The 21,814-nt window shown below is 35.8% G+C and overlaps 1 protein-coding gene across 1 annotated transcript in view; it reads left to right on the plus strand.

Moving 5' to 3' along the window:
• The window catches only part of SLC9A2 (solute carrier family 9 member A2), a 111,388-nt gene that overhangs the window by 74,270 nt on the left and 15,304 nt on the right, over nt 1-21,814 (plus strand). The window contains exons 6-7 of the mRNA XM_044670467.1: nt 14,074-14,163; nt 14,723-14,793. Of these exons, the coding sequence (XP_044526402.1) occupies nt 14,074-14,163; nt 14,723-14,793 (161 nt within the window). The remainder of the gene's footprint in view (nt 1-14,073; nt 14,164-14,722; nt 14,794-21,814) is intronic.

Below are 21,814 nucleotides of genomic sequence, written 5' to 3' on the forward strand. Positions count from 1 at the left end.
TACTGTAAATGACAAAACAAAATACAATTGTGAAAAATGTGCAGAAAAATATCTGTATTTCCAGCAGAGACAGTATGATATAATGCAGTGTTAGAATTATAGTCAGAAAGAACTGGGTTTTGATTCTACCTCTGACACTAGTATTGTTGTAAGTTAGATGGTTGTCTTCCCTGATGCAGCCTTGAGAGCTTCTTATCACCTAATACTATCCTTTTTGGACTCATATTAATATGCTCTCCGTATCAATAATAATGGATAGCTATGTGGAGCAGTGGTAGGGAACTGGGCATAAAGTCAGGAAGTCTCATCTTGTTGAGTTTAAATCTGGTCTCAGACACTAGCTGTGTAACCCTGGGCCAATCATTTAACTTCCCTAGGCCTTGGTTTCCTAAGCTGTCAAAAGAGGGAGTTGAACTAGCTAATCTCCAAGATCCTTTCCAGTTCTAAATTTATGATCCTAGAAATGCTTTCGGGAGCTTCTGAATTGCAGCAGCTTGAGTCAAAGCTCCAGTTACTGATTCTGGTGATAGCTTTGTAAGCAGGCAGTTATCTACCTAAAATAAGTCCAGCTATTCAGCTAAAGTTGCTTTGATGTGATGGTGTAAATACTCTTTGCAAAGCAATTGCCTTAAGTCCATGAGAGTTCACTGCTCTGATTTCTGTCTTTCCTGGCTTCCCTTTAAACATCCCACCTTCGGCGGGAAGCTTTCCATAACCCCTCTTCATACCAGTGCTTTCCCTTTTAAAAATATTTCCTATTCATCTTGTATATAGCTTGCTTTGTACTTGTATGTTGTCTCCCTCCATTTGATTGTTAAGTTCCTTAAGGTCAGAGATTGTCTTTTGCCTCTTCTTGTATCCCTGTCACTTAGCACTATGCCTGGCATATAATAGTTGGTGTTTAATAAATGTTTATTGATTGTTCCCTTTTTTCCTATGGCACATCTTTGTGCACAGATGCTCTTACTTTTATTGCTTACTATAGCAGTTCTTACCACCTTTTCTGTTCTTTCACCTTCCTCTCCTGCCTCTTCCCAATACATTGAAGGGAAGCTTTAAGTCTTATATGTGTATTCTTTGAAGAGAGCTCTTCCTGTCAGTATAAATAAATAATCGAAGGCCAGAGAGAAGGCAGTCTGCCAGAAGGTACTTAACGGGTTACAAATATACAAGAAATGATGAATTATACATCTATGCATAAAATTTTGTCCTTTGTGCAATAATGCTACCTATTCCTAGTTGAGTGGCTCCTTTTATCCTGAAGAACCTTTTATCATCATTTTCTTTTTTCTTTCTCTTTGCTTCATCCCAAATACTGAATTTGCTGTGTTTTCTGAAAAACACCCCATGTGAAACATGTGCTTATCCCTGATACCAGAAGTTCTAATGAGGCATTTAATATTGGATAGTATTGAAGACGAGAGAAGGCAGTCTTTTCTTGATGGGATATAAATCCCATTATATCAAAATAGACTGATGATTGTGCAATATTTGATGACTAATCAACCCTGATTTCCTCTGACTTGTACATTTCCTTTCCTTTAAATAGTGCTGACTGGTAATCTAACTTAGTGTCTTAAACATTACATTCCTTACTATATAAAATAGTCTCTGCTGCATATTTTTCTTTCATTTAAAGTTGCATAACTATAGGTTGTATGTATAAAGTATTTAACCATAGATTAAAGTATAATATTTAATAAATATGCATTATAGGAAAGAAAAAGCCAAATGGGTACTCCTTAAATATGATTTTCCATATGATTGGGGGCAAGGAGGAAAGGAGTCTTCATTCATTAGTCATTAAATGAAGTTATTTGTCATTAGAAAAGTTGTGCCTAGGAATATACAAAAAGAAGAGCAGGAAATAATGACTTAGATGGGCCTTAGAGGTCATTCAGTCTTTCTTTAAAACCAATGAAAAAAGATCCTTAGCAATGACCTTGAAATAATCATACAGTCTCCATTTAAACATCTACAGTTACAGGAAGCTCCCTATTGTTTAAAGAACCCTATTCTATTTAGAAGCAATTCTGAATATTAGAAAATTATTCTTATTTTGAGCAGTATTAGGTACTTCTTCCACCTGGTTTTACTTTGATTTATAGAATAAGCCTTCCCTCCTTTCACATGGAAAAAATTCAACTATTGGAAGATAGTAATTAAGCCCTTTTGTTTCCTCCTCTTCATTGAAATCTTTGCTTCTTGAAGTTGAATAGCTCAAGATTCTTCAACCTTTCTTCATATGTTGTAGTTTTGATTGTTGTTTAACTGTTTCAGTCATCTCTGACTCTGTGCCACCATTTAGGTTTTCTGTCACAAAAATACTGGAGTGGTTTGCTATTTCCTACTCCAGCTCATTTTGCAGAGGAGGAAACTGAGGCAAACAGGGTGACGAGGCCTAGGCCATACATCTAGTAAGTGTCTGAGGCCAGATTTGAACTCAGGTATTCCTGACTCCAAACACAGTACCCTCTCCACTTTATTACTCCAGCTGGCTGATTGTAGTTTTGATAACTTCTGATTGAAACTCTTTAGAGTATATTTATTATTTCCAAGTGCTTTCTCTGATACATTTTGTTTAGTCCAACACCTTTGTTCCTCACAAAATAGCTAAAATGATACATGAACACTATTCATCTAGTTGCAGGCTACCATAGAATTGGGAATCCTACTAAGTAAATGGAGTCCTGATTGTCCTCCTCTGGACATTTTCTGGAGGATCAGTTGACATCCTAAAAAAGTGTGGCCCCTTTAATTAAATACCACACTCCTGAAGGAGAGCTAAAATTGTACTCATCAGACTTCAAACCCTGGTACAGCTATGTAAAAGCGATGCAAACATGACCAAGATATTCAATGTCTCTAAGCCTTAGCTTGCTCATATGAAAAATGAAGGGTTTAGATTGCCTCTAAATCTGTGATTCTAATGTAGTCTAATGTAGTCTGATGAATAATATATGACTGTCACTGACCTTGATCTTGGATATTCTATAGCATTTCTAATAATATAGTTTGAAAGTATATTAACTGTTAAAACAGTCATATCTATATTATTGGCTTATATTGAGTTTGGAAGCAACCAATAGCAAATCAATCAAGAAATCAATAAACATATATTAAGAGCCTACTGTGTGCTAGGTACTATGCTAAGTGCTGAAGATACAAAAAAGAGGTAAAAGATAATCTCTGACTTCAAGGAGTTTACAATCTAAAGGAGGAACACATAATTTAACATGCCTAGATCGTTTCTTCATATGATATTTTGGTACTCATTGTAGACATTTAATTATTTCAGTTGTATTAAATAATTACCCCATTTGGTTTAATCCTATTAGTAGCACAAAGGATTTTTTTTTAATCTGATGACTTTTATAGTTGCTAGTATTAACAAACATGATCACTTTGTTTTAATTATTCATTTTCTTAAACAACCTGGTTTTAAATGAAGATTACACATTGTTGGCCATATTTTTCCCTATGATAAAGTGTATGATATATGAAACTATATGAAAAAGATATAAATGCTTAATCATACCCATTTCTTTTTATGGAAGATAGTATGTTTTCATGTTCCTCTGGGATGGCCATCAAGTTGACTTTTTTCCCTTCTTTTCTTCCTTCCAAGTTAGAATCTAAAACTTTTTTTTAAACCCTTGTACTTCGGTGTATTGTCTCATAGGCGGAAGATTGGTAAGGGTGGGCAATGGGGGTCAAGTGACTTGCCCAGGGTCACACAGCTGGGAAGTGGCTGAGGCCGGGTTTGAACCTAGGACCTCCTGTCTCTAGGCCTGACTCTCACTCCACTGAGCTACCCAGCTGCCCCTGAATCTAAAACAGTTAACAAAAAGAAATTAAAAACATCTTTTAGCCTTGCAGAATTATTCTCTTTTCATTCACATAGTTGAGTGGGGTGGGCCACATGAACTTAATCCAACTGCAATTGAAATCTCTGCTTTCTATTCCCTTATTTCTATTCACTGGGGATTTATCATGAGGTGTTCCATTCATGGTGCCAATATACAATAATAGGTGGGAATTTAACTCACTCTTTCTTTGTATAGTGATATTTTAGAATGAAGATATCCTTACTTTTTAAAACCTTCATTTATAGCTATCTAAAAAAGAAAAGAAAAAGTTAGATCTTTCATGAAGTAAAATCATATGACTAAGCAACATTTCATTTTCAGTTTTCCCCTGATTTTGTCTCTGAGCTCCACATGAATTTCAAGGAAATTTAACTGCCATGAAATGTAGGAACACAATATGCTGGCTTTAGAAATAGACAAAAAAGGATTGTAGAAGGAAGATTTTTTAAAAGTCATTAATCTTAAAGGATGATATAAGAGCTACAAATAATCCAAAAGATGAAGATTTTAGGCTAAACAGAATTGTTTTTAGGAAATAGAATTTTTAAAAGGGTATTACTAAACAGTTTCATAATAATAGCTATGGCACAGAACTTTAAAGATTGTAAAGTACTTTATATATGTTATGTCATTTGAGTCACAGAGCAACTATTTGAAATGCTTGTTAATCTCCTATAAATGTGGAAGCTAAGCCTCAGTGAGGTTAAGTGATTTATTCATGGTCACATGGTCACACAGCTATGGGGAGAGACTTAAATCCAGGTTTCTCCTAACTCTAACCCAGTTCTCTTTTCATTCTTTCACACTGCTTTTTCAGAACTTTAGTGAGGCTTATTCTGATTTTTTACATTGCATTAATGTCTACAAATACAACAATGGCTTAGAATTGTATATATGTGGATATGGACCACTTGTTATTGTTCAGTCATGTCAGTTTTTGTGACCCCGTGGACCATATTGTTCCTTGTGGTTTTCTTGGCAAAGATAATGGAGTGATTTGCCATTTCCTTCTCTAATGGATTAAGTTAAACATAGATTAGGTAACTTGCCTAAGGTCACATATCTAGTTAAATGTTTGGGGCTGGATTGATTTGGGGATTTATTGCAGGAAGTGATCTGTAGATTCTTTCAATCTCTATTTTACCTTCTTGTTCAAGAATTTCAGGGCAGTTTTCATAAATAAATTCTTGTAATATGATGTCTAGGCTTTTTTTTTTTTTGGTCATGACTTTCAGGTAGTTCAATAATTCTCAAATTGTTTCTCCTGGATCTGTTTTCTAGATGTTGTTTTTCAATAAGATATTTCATATTTTCTTCTATTTTTTCATTCTTTTTATTTCATTGTATTGTTTCTTGATGTCTCATGAAATCATTTGCTTCTATTTGCCCAATTCTAATTTTTAAAGACTGAATTTCTTCCATGACCTTTTGATCCTTATTTTCTATTTCGTCCATTCTATTTTTCATTATAGTCTTTTCTTCATTGGATTTTTGTACCTCTTTTTCCAGTTGATCAATTTTGCTTTTTAAGCCATTATTTTCTTTTTGCCATTTTTCTTTTACCTGTCTTATTTGATTTTTAATTCCTTAATGAGTTCTTCCAGAGCATAAGCCCAATTCCCCTTTTTTTGAAGTTTTGCTTGTAGTTGCTTGGATTCCATTATCTTCTATTGGTTCTGCTCTTTGCTCTTTTTCCCTATAGAAACTTTTGAGAGTAATATGTTTTTTTCTGTTGCTTGCTTATTTTCTCTGGGGCTGGATATGAACTCAGATTTTCTTATATCCTGTCTCAGCACTCTATCCACTGGGACATCTAAGCCACCTCTAAACCTCCTTTTTTGTCCAAATCTGGGGATCCAACCCAGGACCTTGAGATTTTTAGTTTAACACTCTCCAAACTGAACTGTTTTGGAAATATGGACTAGATTTTGCATTGATGCCTGTCATAATTAATTCTAGTAGTTGGAATTAGTTGCATTTTTAATCAATAGATATAGTCATCCCAAGGTTATTCTGACAATGAATGTGATAAATGCCACTAATAATTTATTTTATTAATCCAAATATTTCTTAATATATATGTGTATATTCACATATACATGGGTACATTGTTTGATTATTTGAAATTTTATCTACTTCTTTATGCTTTCATTAAGCTAATATTATGACTTCATTCAGTGAACAACTGTCAGACATTTAAATTACATTTTTTCTATAACTTTCATGTACCAATTTTGATTGAGTACATATGCCCAATCGGAACTTTTATCAGCTGCTATTTTGTTTCCACTAAACTCTTTACTTCTTTGTAGTGAGAATGTTTTGAATGGTATAGGGAAGCTAAGTGAGTGGGACAGAAATTCTGGAGCCAGTGAAAAACTGTCCCTGATATATGAACACCAACTCAAGTATATTAAACAGAATTATCACTAGAGGGCTGGCCATTAAATGATGAAAATTTTATTGCCACAGCATTAAGTACTGACAGGGGGATAAAATTACAAATATTTTGAAATATTCAAGAAATGTCAGACTAGAATAAAAATTGGATAGAAGGTGCCTCTTTTATCAAATTTGGTCCAAATCATTCAGCTCCTTTGAAAGATTTTCTAAAAGAAATTGGCCAATGCTAAAGGCTGAATAGCTGAGTTGAAAGGGAGGTGTTTATTTTTAGTTAATAAATTTGCATCCCTAGAAATGTATGCCTCATGAGATACTGTTGGTAGAGGAGAAAGAGATCTATAGTTCAGAAGTTTTCTGGGAGAAAGGGGCAAACCAGACTGCAATGAAAAGATTGCCATTGGTAACATACAAAGTAAAAAAACCATCTATATTTGATTGTACATTTTGATCTTTCCCAATTCCCTAGTGGGGAAGTTCATCTTCTCCCAGCCCAAAATTAATTTGTAAGCTATTGTGTATGCACACAAAGTTGGCAATATTTAAGGAAAACTGGCACCAGAAGAAAGTCACTTAAACTGAATCCACTTTATAAAGGGATCAATATTTCATAATGGAAGAAAAGACATGTTTGGGTCTTGAAAAATAGAATCAAAATAATGAAAATAGGTTTATTTATTCTCTCTTTTTAAAAATGTGTTTTAATTGCAATCATATATTGATTCTTAGGATGGATCATCAAATGAATCAAGTATTAACTTTTGGAGGTTTTTTATTTTAACAAAAGTATATGATAGTACCACATGAAATCTCTAACTTTGACTTTTAGAGCATGATCACAAAGAGGATCTTTGTTGCAAAAATATTTGAGGGTTTTACCAAATTTCTTAATCTATTGATATTAAAATCATTTTGTTTAGAAATACATACCAAAAGGATACTTGGTGACAGAAAGGAAAAGACACTAAAAGACCATCAAGCCCTTGGCATATGATAATTAGGGATGGGGGAAGACAGATGTTAGTGTTAAACAGGCAGGAATGCTTGAGTGATGATTAATTATATAAATAGTTAATTCATTAGTGAAGATTTTGGTGTTTGATGATTTGTATGTCTGCATACAGGGCAGAAGGACATAATGAATAATAATATTTGTAATGAGGAAGACCTGCCTCTGACAAGTCAGTTAACTTCATAATTGCTGTTCAATTGCTTTATTTATTTATTTATTTATTTATTTTATTATTAAACATTTATTAATATTCATTTTTAACCTGTTTACATAATTTATGCCCTTACTTTCCCCTTCACCCCCAGCTCTCCCCCCACCCATGGCCCACGCACATTTCCACTGGTTGTAACATGTGTCCTTGTTCAGGGCCTATTTTCATATTGTTGTTAGTTGCATTGGTGTGGTCATTTCTAGTCTACATCCCCAATCGTGTCCACCCCAACCCATGCATTCAAGCAATTGTTTATCTTCTATGTTTCCTCTCCTGCAGATCTTCCTCTGAATGTGGGTAGCGTCTTTACCATAAATCCCTCAGAGCTGTCTTGTGTCATTGCATTGTTGCTGGTACAGAAGTCCATTACATTCGATTTTACCACAGTCTCTGTGTACAATGTTCTTCTGGCTCTGCTCCTTTCACTCTGCATCAGTTCCTGGAAGTCTTTCCAGTTCACCTGGAACTCCTCCAGTTTATTATTCCTTTTAGCACAATAGTATTCCATCACCCGCATATACCACAATTTGTTCAGCCATTCTCTAATTAAAGGACATACCCTCCCTTTCCAGTTCTTTGCTACCACAAAAAGCACAGCTATGAATATTTTCGTACAAGTCTGTTTATCTATGATCTCTTTGGGGTACAAACCCAACAATGGTATGGCTGGATCAAAGGGCAGGCAGTCTTTTATACCCCTTTGAGCATAGTTCCAAATTGCCAGCCAGAATGGTTGGATCAGTTCACAACTCCACTAGCAATGCATTAATGTCCCAGTTTTGCCACATCCCCTCCAGCATTCATTACTCTCCCCTTCTTTTATTTTAGTCAATCTGCTAGGTGTGAGGTGATACCTCAGAGTTGTTTTGATTTGCATTTCTCTAATTATTAGAGATTTAGAACACTTTCTCATGTTCTTATTGATACTTTTGATTTCTTTACCTGAGAATTGCCTATTCATGTATCTTGCCCATTTTTCAATTGGGGAGTGGCTTGATTTTTTATACAATTGATTTAACTCCTTGTATATTTGAGTAATTAGACCCCTGTCAGAGTTTTTTGTTATAAAGATTTTTTCCCAATTTGTTGTTTCCCTTTTGATTTTGACTACATTATTTTTGTTTGTACAAAAGCTTTTTAGCTTAATATAATCAAAACCATTTAATTTACATTTTGTAATTTTCTCTAACTCTTGCTTGGTTTTAAAATCTTTCCTTTCCCAGAGATCTGACAGGTATACTATTTTGTGTTCACTTAACTTATTTATAGTTTCCTTCTTTATATTCAGGTCATTCACCCATTCTGAATTTATCTTGGTGTAGGGTGTGAGATGTTGATCTAAATCTAATCTCTCCCATATTGTTTTCCAAATTTCCCAGCAGTTTTTGTCAAATAGTGGATTCATGTCCCAAAAGTTGGGCTCTTTGGATTTATCGTACACTGTTTTGCTGACATCATTAACCCCAAGTCTATTCCACTGATCCTCCCTTCTATCTCTTAGCCAGTACCATATTGTCTTGATGACTGCTGCTTTATAGTATAGTTTAATATCTGGTACTGCTAGGCCCCTTTCCTTCACATTTTTTTTCATTATTTCTCTTGATATTCTTGATCTTTTGTTATTCCAAATGAACTTTGTTATAGTTTTTCCTAATTCAGTAAAGAAGTTTTTTGGTAATTTGATAGGTATGGCACTAAATAGGTAAATTAATTTTGGTAGAATGTTCATTTTTATTATGTTAGCTCATCCTACCCATTAACAATTAATGGTTCTCCAATTGTTGAGATCCAGTTTTATTTTTTTGGAAAGTGTTTTATAGTTGTTTTCATATAATTGCTGTGTTTGTTTTGGTAGATAGATTCCCAAGTATTTTATATTGTCTAGGGTGATTTTAAATGGTGTTTCTCTTTCTACCTCTTGCTGTTCTAATGTGTTGGAAATGTATAGAAATGCTGATGATTTATGTGCATTTATTTTGTATCCTGCCACTTTGCTAAAGTTGTGGATTATTTCTACCAGCCTCTTAGTTGATTCTCTAGGATTTTTTAAGTAGATCATCATATCATCTGCAAAGAGTGATAGCTTAGTCTCCTCATTGCCTATTTTGATACCTTCAATTTCTTTTTCTTCTCTAATTGCTATTGCTAGCGTTTCTAGTACTATGTTGAATAATAGAGGTGATAATGGGCATCCTTGTTTCACTCCTGATCTTATTGGGAAGGCTTCTAATTTATCCCCATTGCATATAATGCTTGTTGATGGTTTTGGGTATATACTGTTTATTATTTTTAGGAAGGGTCCTTCTATTCCTATACTTTTCAATGTTTTCAATAGGAATAGATGCTGTATTTTGTCAAAGGCTTTTTCAGCATATTGAGATAATCATGTGATTTTTGTTTGTTAGACTGTTGATATGGTCAATCATGTGGATAGTTTTCCTTATGTTGAACCATCCTTGCATTCCTGGTATAAATCCCACCTGATCATGGTGGATGATCTTCTTAATTACTTGCTGGAGTCTCTTTGCTAATATTCTATTTAAGATTTTTGCATCTATGTTCATTAGGGAGATTGGTCTATAGTTTTCTTTCTCTTTTTGGTCTACCTGGCTTTGGAATCAGTACCATATTTGTGTCATAAAATGAATTTTGTAGGACTCCTTCTTTGCTTGTCATATCAAATAATTTGTATAGTATCGGGATTAGTTGCTCTTTGAATGCCTGATAGAATTCACTTGTGAATCCATCAGTTCCTGGCGATTTTTTCTTAGGGAGTTCTTTGATGGCTTGTTCAATTTCTATTTCTGATATGGGATTATTTAGGTATTCTATTTCTTCTGCTGTTAATCTAGGCAATTTATATTTTTGTAGATATTCATCCATATCTCCTAAATTGTTATATTTGTTGCCATATAGTTGGGCGAAATAGTTTTTAATGATTGCCTTAATTTCCCCTTCATTTGAGGTGAGGTCTCCCTTTTCATCTTTAATACTGTCAATTTGGTTTTCTTCTTTCCTTTTTCTTATTAGATTGACCAATACTTTGTCTATTTTATCTGTTTTTTCAAAATACCAGCTTCTAGTCTTATTTATTAATTCAATAGTTCTTTTACTTTTGATTTTATTAATTTCTCCCTTAATTTTTAGTATTTCTAATTTAGTTTTCATCTGGGGGGTTTTAATTTGCTCGCTTTCTAATTTTTTGAGTTGCATACCCAATTCATTAATCTCTGCCCTCCTTGATCTGGAGGCTGCCAGATACTGTGTGATCCTGATTGGTGCTCCTTGATATTTGAATTGTCTCTTTCTGGCTTCTTGTAAGATTTTTTTTCTTTTACTTGGAAGCTCTTAAATTTTGCTATTATATTCCTTGGTGTTGACTTTTCTATGTCCAGTGTAGAGGGCGATCTATGGATCCTTTCAATGTCTATATTGCCCTCTTGTTGTAGAACTTCAGGGAAATTTTGCTGAATAATTTCTTTAAGTATGGAGTCCAAGTTTCTATTAATTTCTGCCTTTTCTGGAAGATCGATGATTCTCAAATTGTCTCTTCTCGACCGATTTTCTTGGTCTGTCACTTTCTCATTAAGATATTTCATGTTTCCTTCTATTTTATCAGTCTTTTGGCTTTGTTTTATTTGTTCTTGTTGTCTCGAGAGATCATTATGTTCTAATTTTTGAATTCTAGCCTTTAAGGACTGGTTTTTGGCTATAATCTTTTGGTTTTCGGCTATAATCTTTTGGTTTTCCTTTTCAATCTGGTCATTTCTGGTGTTCAATTTGCTTATCAGTTCATTTGATTTCTGAGCCTCACTTTCCAATTGCAAATTTCTGCCTTTTAAGCTGTTATTTTCTTGCCAGATCTCTTCCATCTTCTTCAACATCTCATTTTTGAACTCTTCAATAGCTTGTGACCAGATTTCATTTTTTTTGGTAAGGTTTGGATATGATTACTTGTTTGTCCTCCTCTGTTGTCTGGATTTTCTCTGTGTAAAAGTTGTCGAGTGTTCCAGAGTTTTTCTTGATAATCTTTTTCTTCCCCTGGAGTTCTCGGCTTGCCATCATTAGCCCCGCCCCTTTTCCGCTTTGTCTTCACACTCAGGGTCTGCCTGTGCTTTCTAAGCTCCTGGGGGCTCCGGTCTCCTTGTCCTCAGGGTCAGGCCTCCTGGTAGACCCCGGTCTGCCCAAGGCTCCTTCAGCAGTCTTTGGGGCTGCTTCCACAGCCAAGCTCTGGTCCACACCGGGTCCTCACTGGAGGTCCAAGCCTGGGCTGGAGATCTTTATTCAAGCCTAGGGCACTGCCTTTGTGGGTGCAGACGCTCTTAGGGCACTGCCGTCACCCACGCAGAAGCTAGGGAAAGTCCGTGTGTTAGAGATCTTTGTCCCGGCCCAAGGAAGTGCCTTCACCCACGTGGACGCTCGGAGAAAGTCTGTGCGCGCCACCCAGCCAGTCTTGCAGCACACAGGTACAAGCCCTGGGGCTGCCAGTGATTAACTGGTTGCCCCAATCCTGTTTTCACTCTTGTGCATTGGCCTTGGCATTGTGCGAGGTGTGTGGTGTGGGGTGTGGGGGAAGGGCTTCTTCTTCTCGCGTTTTAGTGAGAGCTGTTTCACCCCTTTATAGCGTGGAGATGCCCCGATTCTGCGTACCTTCAACGCTGCACCCTGTTGTGGGATTCCTTCCTTCCTCTGGGTTCGCTTTTATTTCCCCTGGAGGAGTCCTGTATGCTTCAGTCAGGAGAGATCAAGCAGCTGCTCCTTACTCTGCCGCCATCTTAACCGGAACTGTTTTATTTATTTTTATTTGAGGTTTTTTTCAGTAATGTTCAACTCTTTATGACTCCATTTGGGGTTTTCTTGGCAAAGATCTTGGAGTAGTTTGCTATTTCTTTCCTGAGCTCATTTTACAGATGAGGAAAATAAGGCAAAGAAGGTTAAGTGGTTAACCCAGGGCCACACAGCTAGCACATGTCTGAGAACAGATTCCAGTACACAAAGCTGAGTCTTCCTGACTTCAGGCCCAGCACTCTATCCACTGTGCCACCTCACTGACCCTCATTAAGGCCTCCATGCAACTCAAGAAGATAATAAGTTGAAGAGATGCTAATCTGCATTTGATAGAGGGAGTTTCTTCTACAACAGTAGAATTACTTACAACTGTGAAATTATGTTTGAATAAAAAATATATATAACTTATAATCAATAAACATTTAAGTGCCTACTGTTTTGCCAAGTACTGTGAGAAGTGCAAAATAGGGGGACTAGGATATTAATAACCAGCATCCTCAGCATATTGTATCCTCATCACCCTCTATTAGAATAGGAATTCCTTGAGGGCCAAGTGCTTTATATTCCAAAGTCCTAGCACAGTGCTTTCCTCTAAGTTTATAACCTAATTGACACCTTATGGATTTAATTATAATCTCTATGCAACTCACTTGAAGAACTATATATCCAGCCCCAACTTTTCTGCTGAGCTCCAGTCTTGCATTATCAACTACTTACTAGACATTTCAAACAAGATATCCCAGAGATATCTCAAAAGTAACATGTGAAAAACAGAACTCATTATATCTTCCCCCAAAACAGCTGCCCTCCCTGCAACTTCTCTATTTCTATCAAGGGTACCACTATTCTTCCAGTCTCCTATGTTTGCAATCTTGGCATGGCCCTCCATTCCTCAATTTCCTTATCAAAAATATTTGCTTATCAAAATTAGTTGCCCAGTTTTGCCATTTCTAACTCTACAAGTCTTGTACCTGATACTGTCTCTCTTTTCATATGGCTACTGCCTTAGATCAGGCCCTCATCAACTCTCATCTGGATTCTTTCAGTTGCTTCCTAATTGATCTCTCTGATTCAAGCCACCCAGAAGTCCATACTGCACATAGCTGTTAATGTAACTTTCCTTAAGTATATATATGACTCATCATTTCAATAACCTTCAGTCACCTCCAGGATAAAATTTAAGTTCTGTTTGACTTTGTAACACTTAAAAATGATAAAGGTTGATATTATGAGGAAAAGTAATATTCTAATAAAGCCATGTTAGTAGAATAAATTAGACCACGCGCCTGCCTAGTTCAAAAATCCTGCCTCCTCCATTACATTCTGTACCTTCCTTAATCCTTTCTACATTCCCCAGAGAGCGTGCTTAGGTAGCAAAAAGAGGAAGTCAAGCCCAACTTCCCAATATTTAAAGCTGGGCTTTACCTTGAAGACCTCATCCAAAACAGGAAACCTGTTGGACCATGGAAAATGTAGTTTCAAAGTGTCCACAGGAAGTTTGTCATATATCTACATATCTTGAGGCTTAATACTTCTAAATGGAACCACAGAAATTCTAAATAACACAACTTTTTATTTTCAACTACCAATCATTATTTTTTCCCTCTTCTGACATCCTCTTTGGAAAAAAAAAAAAAGAAAAAATACAAAAAAATGCAAAACCTTTTAAACAAATCAGGATAGTCAAACAAAATAAATGCCTGAATTGAATGCTCCAAAATATGTCTCATTTTGTATTTTGTCCATCACCTATCTTTTTTCATGAAACAATTAATCTATTGTTTCTTTTGCAGGGAATAACTATTCGACCACTAGTGGAGTTTCTTGATGTGAAGAGGTCAAATAAAAAACAACCAGCTGTCAGTGAAGAAATTCATTGCCGGGTATGTTTTTACTTTAGATTTACAATTCAAATGAGAAAGGAAAAAAATTTACTTCTGTAACCTAACTGGACATAAACGTGTCTACCTTCCATCTTTGTCCATTACTGAGGAAAAATGAAATAGTTTTGCAATGAAAGAAGTCAGGAATGGATGTAGCTATGTGCTAAGGGGCAGAGAAATAGGTAAAGCTACAGTGTTGCCAAACCCAGCTCAACCTGATAAGTTCCACAATGAAAATAGAGCAACCAAGAATTACATCATGTTTGTGGCATTTGTTGCTGTGACAGGCACAAACATTTCATTATTTATTAATATATTCAACATTTTACATATTGCTTTATATAACATGATGTTGAATATAAGAGCCTGATGAAAAATTATAAAATATTTATTAATAAAGTCTCATGAATACTTATATTAATTTTGGTCATTTTAATGTTTTGAATAAAATGCCAGAATAATTTTGTAAAGTTGAGAACTTGACATTAATGAGTTAAGCAACTAAAGATGCCTGGTATCTACTGATATATATTATCAGTGTGTTTTTTTTCTCTTTCAGTTTTTTGATCATGTAAAGACTGGGATTGAAGATGTATGTGGACATTGGGGTCACAACTTTTGGAGAGATAGGTAAGATTGATTTTTGGAAACTCTTATTTAATTGGATCTGAACACCTCAGAAAACAATTTAGAACATATTCATTGGGGGACCTTTAAAGGCACTGAACATCAGCAGAGATAAAGAATGGAAATGTCCTAATTTTGAAGATTCCAGATAGATCTATTCACATAGATCTATATAAACATATATAGTTATAGATTTTGATCTATACAGATCTATAGCTATATAAATATGAAAAAATAACCATTATGTCTAACTCAATATCTATATTCAGACATACAAAGGAATAGAGGAAGGTATCTTCTTATATTCCTTCTTTGGGACCATGCTTCTTCTTGGGAAAGGTTTTTTAAAACTACTGATAAAACTGAAAGAAATCTGGCAGAAATTAGGCTTAGACCAGCATTTTACACTATATTTCACAATAAATTCAAAATGGATACCTAACTTTAATATCAAAGATGATCATATTGCTTACAATTTATATTCTAGTATTGTAGGAGTCAGCCAATTTTAGAAAAAAATGAAGTGAGCAAATACTATCTTAGAAAAAATATCCAGAAAAAGTACCTCTCTTTGCCTAGTTGCTGAGTTCTGACAGTGGCGAGTTCTATTGACCAAAGAGTTTATAATAATGGCTAGCTATGAATGAAGTACCCAAGATGGTAGTAAGGATGAGAGAGAAAAGAAACATCTCTTTGAACATGTACTGAGGGGAAGGGGAATTAACATGAAGAATGATTTATGTATATATTTCTTACAATAAAAGATAGCAACTACATAAGAATCAAACCAAAAGTTGGCCTTCCTTCAAAAAAAAGAGGTTGAAATTGCTGGAGGTAACACTATCTCTCTACTCTCTTCAGGTTATCTGAGATAATGTTATATTTATTTGAAAAACAGAAGGGGAAAACAAAGGAAGGAGATTTTAAAGGGGTAAAGGGGTATACTCATTGATATCTGGAAAACTGACATGAAGAACCAAAAAACCTTTGATGCCATATTGTAAGCTTAAAGCTCTTTCCATAGAGGTAGAATTAGGCCTTTTGGGGAGGAGGAAGCCACAAAGAATCCACAGGCATCACTAGGAGAGAGTAAATATTGGACAGAAGTAGAGGTGAGATGGTAGCCTTTTGCAAAATGAGTGTTGAAGTTGTCATTTCTTGACCTATTTAAAATAAAGGAAACTATACTGTATTCTTGGAGCATTATCTAGAAGTTGATGAAGAGCCTCCTGAAACCTACCAGAACTGATGACCACTATTCATTTCTGGTGATTTCCATGAGTACAAAGGATATTGCAAGATGGAAACTACATCAAACGAGGCATGGTATCCAGAATGAAGAAGGCAATATTATACACTACTTTGCCCTATTTAGACCCCATTTGTACTGCCATTTTCATTTCTGAACATTACATTTTAGAAAGGAAACATATAATCTGAAGAGCATCCAAAAGAGGTTCATCATGATGTTGAGAGTTTGGAGATCATGCTAGAAGATGATTGGTTGAAGATGCTGAGAATGCCTACGTTGGAGAAGACCACATTGGGGGAGGGAATTCTAGGGATGTGATGCTGGAATAATAGGTCTAAATCTGGAATGTAGCTGTCTTCAGGTACTGAAGAATTGTCATGTACAAGGATTAGCCCTGTTCTTGTTTCAAGGGGGCAGAAGTAAGAGTATTAAATGGAGGAGGATAGTTTTAAGATATGCATGAGGGAAAACTTTCTATTTCCTAATAATTAGAGCTGTCTAAAAGTGGATTATTTCAAGATATCTACTAGCTATGTGATCCTGGGTAAGTCACTTAACCTTTTTGCCTCAGTTTCTATATCTATAAAATGAGCTAGATTAAGGAAATGTTAAACCGCTACAGTAACTTCGAAATGACAGCTCCAGAGCTGGACACAACTAAACAACAACAACAGCAAAAATGTAGACTAGAAAATAGTATCTTCCTCTTTAGGAGAACTTCAAGAAAAGGGTGAAAGCCTCTAAGGCCCCTTTCAACTGTTAGACCAAATGAATCTATTAACCAAGAAATTACTATTTCAAATTATTACATGCTAGACCAGAAACTGAAGAACTTAGGGTCCTAGGTGATATTTTTACCACTGCTATGCATTGAAAGTAGGTGCTTCAGAATGGAGATGAATGTGAGGAGCAAGCACCTTGATATTTGGAGTCAGGAGGACCTGCATTCAAATGTGGCCTAGGGATGCAGATAGGTGGCTCAGTAGATTGAGAGACAGGCCTAGAGATGGGAGGTCCTGTGTTCAAATTTGACCTCAGGTATATCATAGCTGTGTGACCCCAGGCAAATTACTTAACTCCCATTGCCTGGACCTTATCACTCTTCTGCCTCCTATGAAATACCCAGTATTGATTCCAAGATGAAAGGAAAAGGTTAAAAAGAAAACAGAAGGTAAGTTTTTTTAAAGAAGGTATATTAAAATGAGATTCACATTTCTGCCACAAGAACAGTAGATTTTTTTAATCAGAGTGTATCTAGTGTTATTATAAGGCTTTGAGACATAGAACATAATAGTTTAAGAAGAATTGAAAATGAGTATTACATAGTGGGCAGAGTGAACAGGTGTATGATGGATACTACGTATGTCGTAAGATAAATTAATAAGATGTTTAAGATTAGTTATTTGGGAGGCTTAGCAAGCAGGACTGGAGAATTCTAAATGGAATGGGGAAGCAGAAAGTGTTGCTTCTCTCTCTGAGATGGACTCCATCTTGGCTGGGGACAAGCTCTAACTGACCCCCTGGGAGACCTCAGAGGAAGTGGAGTTTGTATCCTTATATCCTGGTACCCAGAAGGAGGAAAGTCATCTACCAGTAGGAGGTTTGGTTGAGACTTTAAAACCTAACCTGAGTTGCTGGTCAGATCAGGCTGGTTTAGCTCCCTGACTTGCCCAACTGAAGGAGTACAGGCTGAAGACCTGGGAAAGCTGTATCATGGCTGGATTTTGACAGGACTCAGCAGTGAGGATCCCACTTTCATTTTTTTTTTTAAACACTTAACTTCTGTGTATTGGCTCCTTGGTGGAAGAGTGGTAAGGGTGGGCAATGGGGGTCAAGTGACTTGCCCAGGGTCACACAGCTGGGAAGTGTCTGAGGCCAGATTTGAACCTGGGACCTCCCGTCTCTAGGCCTGACTCTCAATCCACTGAGCTACCCAGCTGCCCCCTCCACTTTCATTTAAATACAGATTGATTCATAACTGATATAGGAAACTGTTAGAACTATCAAATGACAGCAATCATAGAAATAAACTAATGCCAATAGTACTAAGAAATTTAATTTGAGAAGCTCCAGATAGATTTGTTTCCTCAATTATGAGCCTATTTTTCATTACCCACTATTAACATTAACACGTATGTCTGATTTAAATGGTGCATAAATTTCCATTTACAACTTTGTTTTAAAATGTCAAAGGTATCATTTGTTTATAAAATTATCCACATTATATTAGTCACTACTAGATGTTTATACAAGTTAATATAAAAAACTAAATCTTACAATAAAATGTAAAATGTAGAAATGTTTTAATTTACATATCAAATGACAACACTCATAAAATGAGTAAAAATGTAGATAGTTATCACAATTTGTAAAAATCCTGCACATTATCCTCAGAATAAGGAAATCTTTGCAGTCAAAAGATTTACAAAGTCCAAAGTTTCTACTATATCAGTGTGCTGAGTTCATTGGTTCTGCTCGAATATTACCCAAATCAAGCGTAGAGACTGTCTCTTCCTCAATTTCTCCAACGACTGCAACATTATCACCTCTGACAGTGTATAATCCTAACACCACTTGCTCTACTCCCTGAGAAGAGCTGAATACTCGTTCATGGCTTTCATCCAAAATCAAATTAATGGTCTGATCAAAACCTTTTAGTGTTCCCACAATCATTCTGCCATCAGATGTAATTACAGCAACTGTAGGACAGCGCCCTCCCAGGGTCCCCGAGTCTCAGCAGGCGGCCCAGATCTAGTCGTTCCTCCCCTTCCCCGCTGTCCAGCCCAAGGCCCCTTTGGCTCCTGTGGTCCCCTGGCACAGTGCAGCTAAGGCTCCCTAAGGCAACCGTAGAGGGTATCCCTCAGAACCCTGATAATATTTAATTTAACCCCCAGTTTTTTCCATAAGTTGTATAACTAATAAGGAACCTTGAAAAACAGTATTAAGAAATGTTATCAGGGGAAAAAGAATTATTGAAAAAATAATCTGGACTCGATGGGGATGAAGGATAAGGAGTGAATAAATGTTGCACTGATCTCCTTGCAAGTGATGAAGGATTTTAGGTTTTGTAGATAAACTTGCTATGGTAAACTAACTGGAAGAGATAGACTAGAGTCATAAAAGAGGGCAGGCATGTTATACTTCAGAGGAGAGAAAAGCTACATTGATGATATAACAAAAAAATGAGCATTGAAATTTTAAAATAATGTTGTAGTCTGGAACTAGGATATCTAGGATATAGTCCACAGGGTAAAAAATAGAGGTAAAAATTAATCAAGAGCAGGTCATGGGGGGGGGGGCAGCTCAGTGTATTAAGAGCCAGCCCTAGAGATGGGAGGTCCTAGGTATAAATCTGGCCTCAGACAGTTCCCAGCCTTGTGACCCTGGGCAAGTCACTTGACCCCCATTGCCTACCCTTACCACTCTTCTGCCTTGGAGCCAATACACTGTATTGACTCCAAGATGGAAGGTAAGGGTTTAAAAAAAAAAAGAGCAGGTCATGCTAAATTAGCTCCATCTTCTTGAAACTAGGATTTCTAGATCTATTAGGAAATGCCGTAGGTACAACTACCTGGATCTAAACAACATATGCATTTGGTAAAGTGCTTTCCAGTGTCTTCAGGGACAAGACTGAGTTGTGAACCATATGATATGGCAATAAAGTAGATTCAAAAAAGGTTGAATTACAAGACTCAACGTATAATTATTGACTGGAGTATAACTCGTTGCGAGGAAAGATTATTTCATTCTTTGTATTTGTATCTCTAGCTGTCAATGCAAGAGAACATATTAAGTACTCAATAAATGCTTATTGATTGACTGATGAGTGGATTGGTATCAGACTGCTTTGGGTTCTGTCATAGAAGATTCAAGGATCTTCTTTTGTTTCTTTACCGTTCAATAACTTTATCAATGATTTGATTTTAGGAATAGATAGAATGCTTATCAAACTTGCAGGTGGCAAAAAGCTGGGAAGAATATCTGATTCATTGGATGGCAATTAGCAGCTGAACATAGTGAACCAAATCTAATCAAATGAAAGTTTAGAGGGTTTTTTTAGTAGCAAGTACTATAATTTATTAATTTTTTGAGAAGACCTTGTACAAAATTATAAAAGAATTTATTTACTTTACTTTTTTAAAATTTAGTTTTTTTCAGTGAACAAAAATCTATTTTTTCTCTGCCACTTCCTTCCTTCCCCCATTGCAGGAAACAAAAAAGCAATAAACAAACAAAAAAGTCTTTTTAGCAAATAGTAGTTATATGCATAATAGGGAAAACAAATTCCTACTTTGCCCATGTCAATACATATATCCATAAATACATACATCCATACAAATTACATGCATGCATATACATACATATATACATAGTTCATACTGCATCCTGAATCCATCATTTCTCTATTAGTGGGTAGGTAATGTATTTCAAAGGTCCCCTGTTAAAAAAACCAGATTAGTGAAAGGCACTGAACCCAGTGAGATAGTTTGATATATAAAATTAGTTCTTTAATTAAAATTTAAGTTAGGAGGTGAGGATTAGGAAAAGGATCCCTACTTCTAAATTTCTTTGCTCCTCCCACCTTGACTACCTTTTGTTGCAAGACAAAACCCTTTATTTCTTGAAGTTATCTGACACCTCCCTAATATAGCTAAATCACCCCAAATCCTGTCTACAATCTGCCTGGCTAAAATCCTCCTTTTACTCCCAAAAGCTGTTTCAAGGGTTTGTTAACAGTGGCTCAGAATGACAAGATCACTCTGTTTGACCCTGGGTTGGACCCCAAAGCCCAACCTTACTTAAATTAAAGCCCAGGCAAGTTGGCACACACTCACAGACAACAGGGATAATCAGATCTGCCCCAAACTGCTCTTCAGCTGATCAGGAACCACAGGGAAGGATTGAAGGGTTTTCCTTTGCTCTCCAAAGACTTTAAATAGGAAAATCTCCCAGAAGCAGCACTTCCTCCCTCTGCTTGGGTAAGACCACAATCCAAAAGACAGTCCAAGACCAAGAGCAAGGATCAATTGACAGTTGTCTATCAGTTAACCCTTCTCTCTCTCTCTCTCTGGCTTCTAAAATACTTTCTCCAACATTCTTTGGCATGTGCCAACAACCCATCTTATGCTTCTCTCTCTCTAATTTCCCTATTACACCTGTAATTGTGGTTGTCCAATACATTGATCAGTATTCTTATGTTTTCACAGTTGTTTGTCTTTATAATATTATTGTTATATAATTTTTCTTCTGATCTACTTAATTCATAAGCATTCTTCATGTTTCTGCCTTCCTTTTAACTATTTCTTGAAGTATGGTGCCAATTGTTCAATTGTTTTTCAGTAATGTGGGACTTGGCATTTTTTTGGCAAAGATACTGGAGTTGTTTGCTATTTCTTTCTTCATCTGTTTATTCATAGAAATTTCCCATGTTTCTGTCTTTAATTATTTCCTACAGCATAATACTATTCCACTATATTCTTATACAATACTTTGATCCATTCTTCTTCATTAATGCATACTGTTGGGAATTAATGTAAAGTTCCACTGAGCTTCAAAAAAACCCACAGTACAATATTGGATCAAGTATAGAGGAATGGCTGAAGAGCAGTTCTTATGTAAAAAGAGACCTAAAAGTTTGGGTGGACTCTTAGAGATTCCCTGTGAGTCAATAATGTGACCTGGAAGTAAAAAAAAATCTGATGCAACTTTAGGTTTGATAGAAGCAATGTCCAGAACAAAAAAAAAAAAAAAATATATATATATATATATATA

The sequence above is a fragment of the Gracilinanus agilis genome, chromosome 3 (genome assembly GCF_016433145.1).
Source record: "Gracilinanus agilis isolate LMUSP501 chromosome 3, AgileGrace, whole genome shotgun sequence".
NCBI classification, from domain to species: Eukaryota; Metazoa; Chordata; class Mammalia; order Didelphimorphia; family Didelphidae; genus Gracilinanus; species Gracilinanus agilis.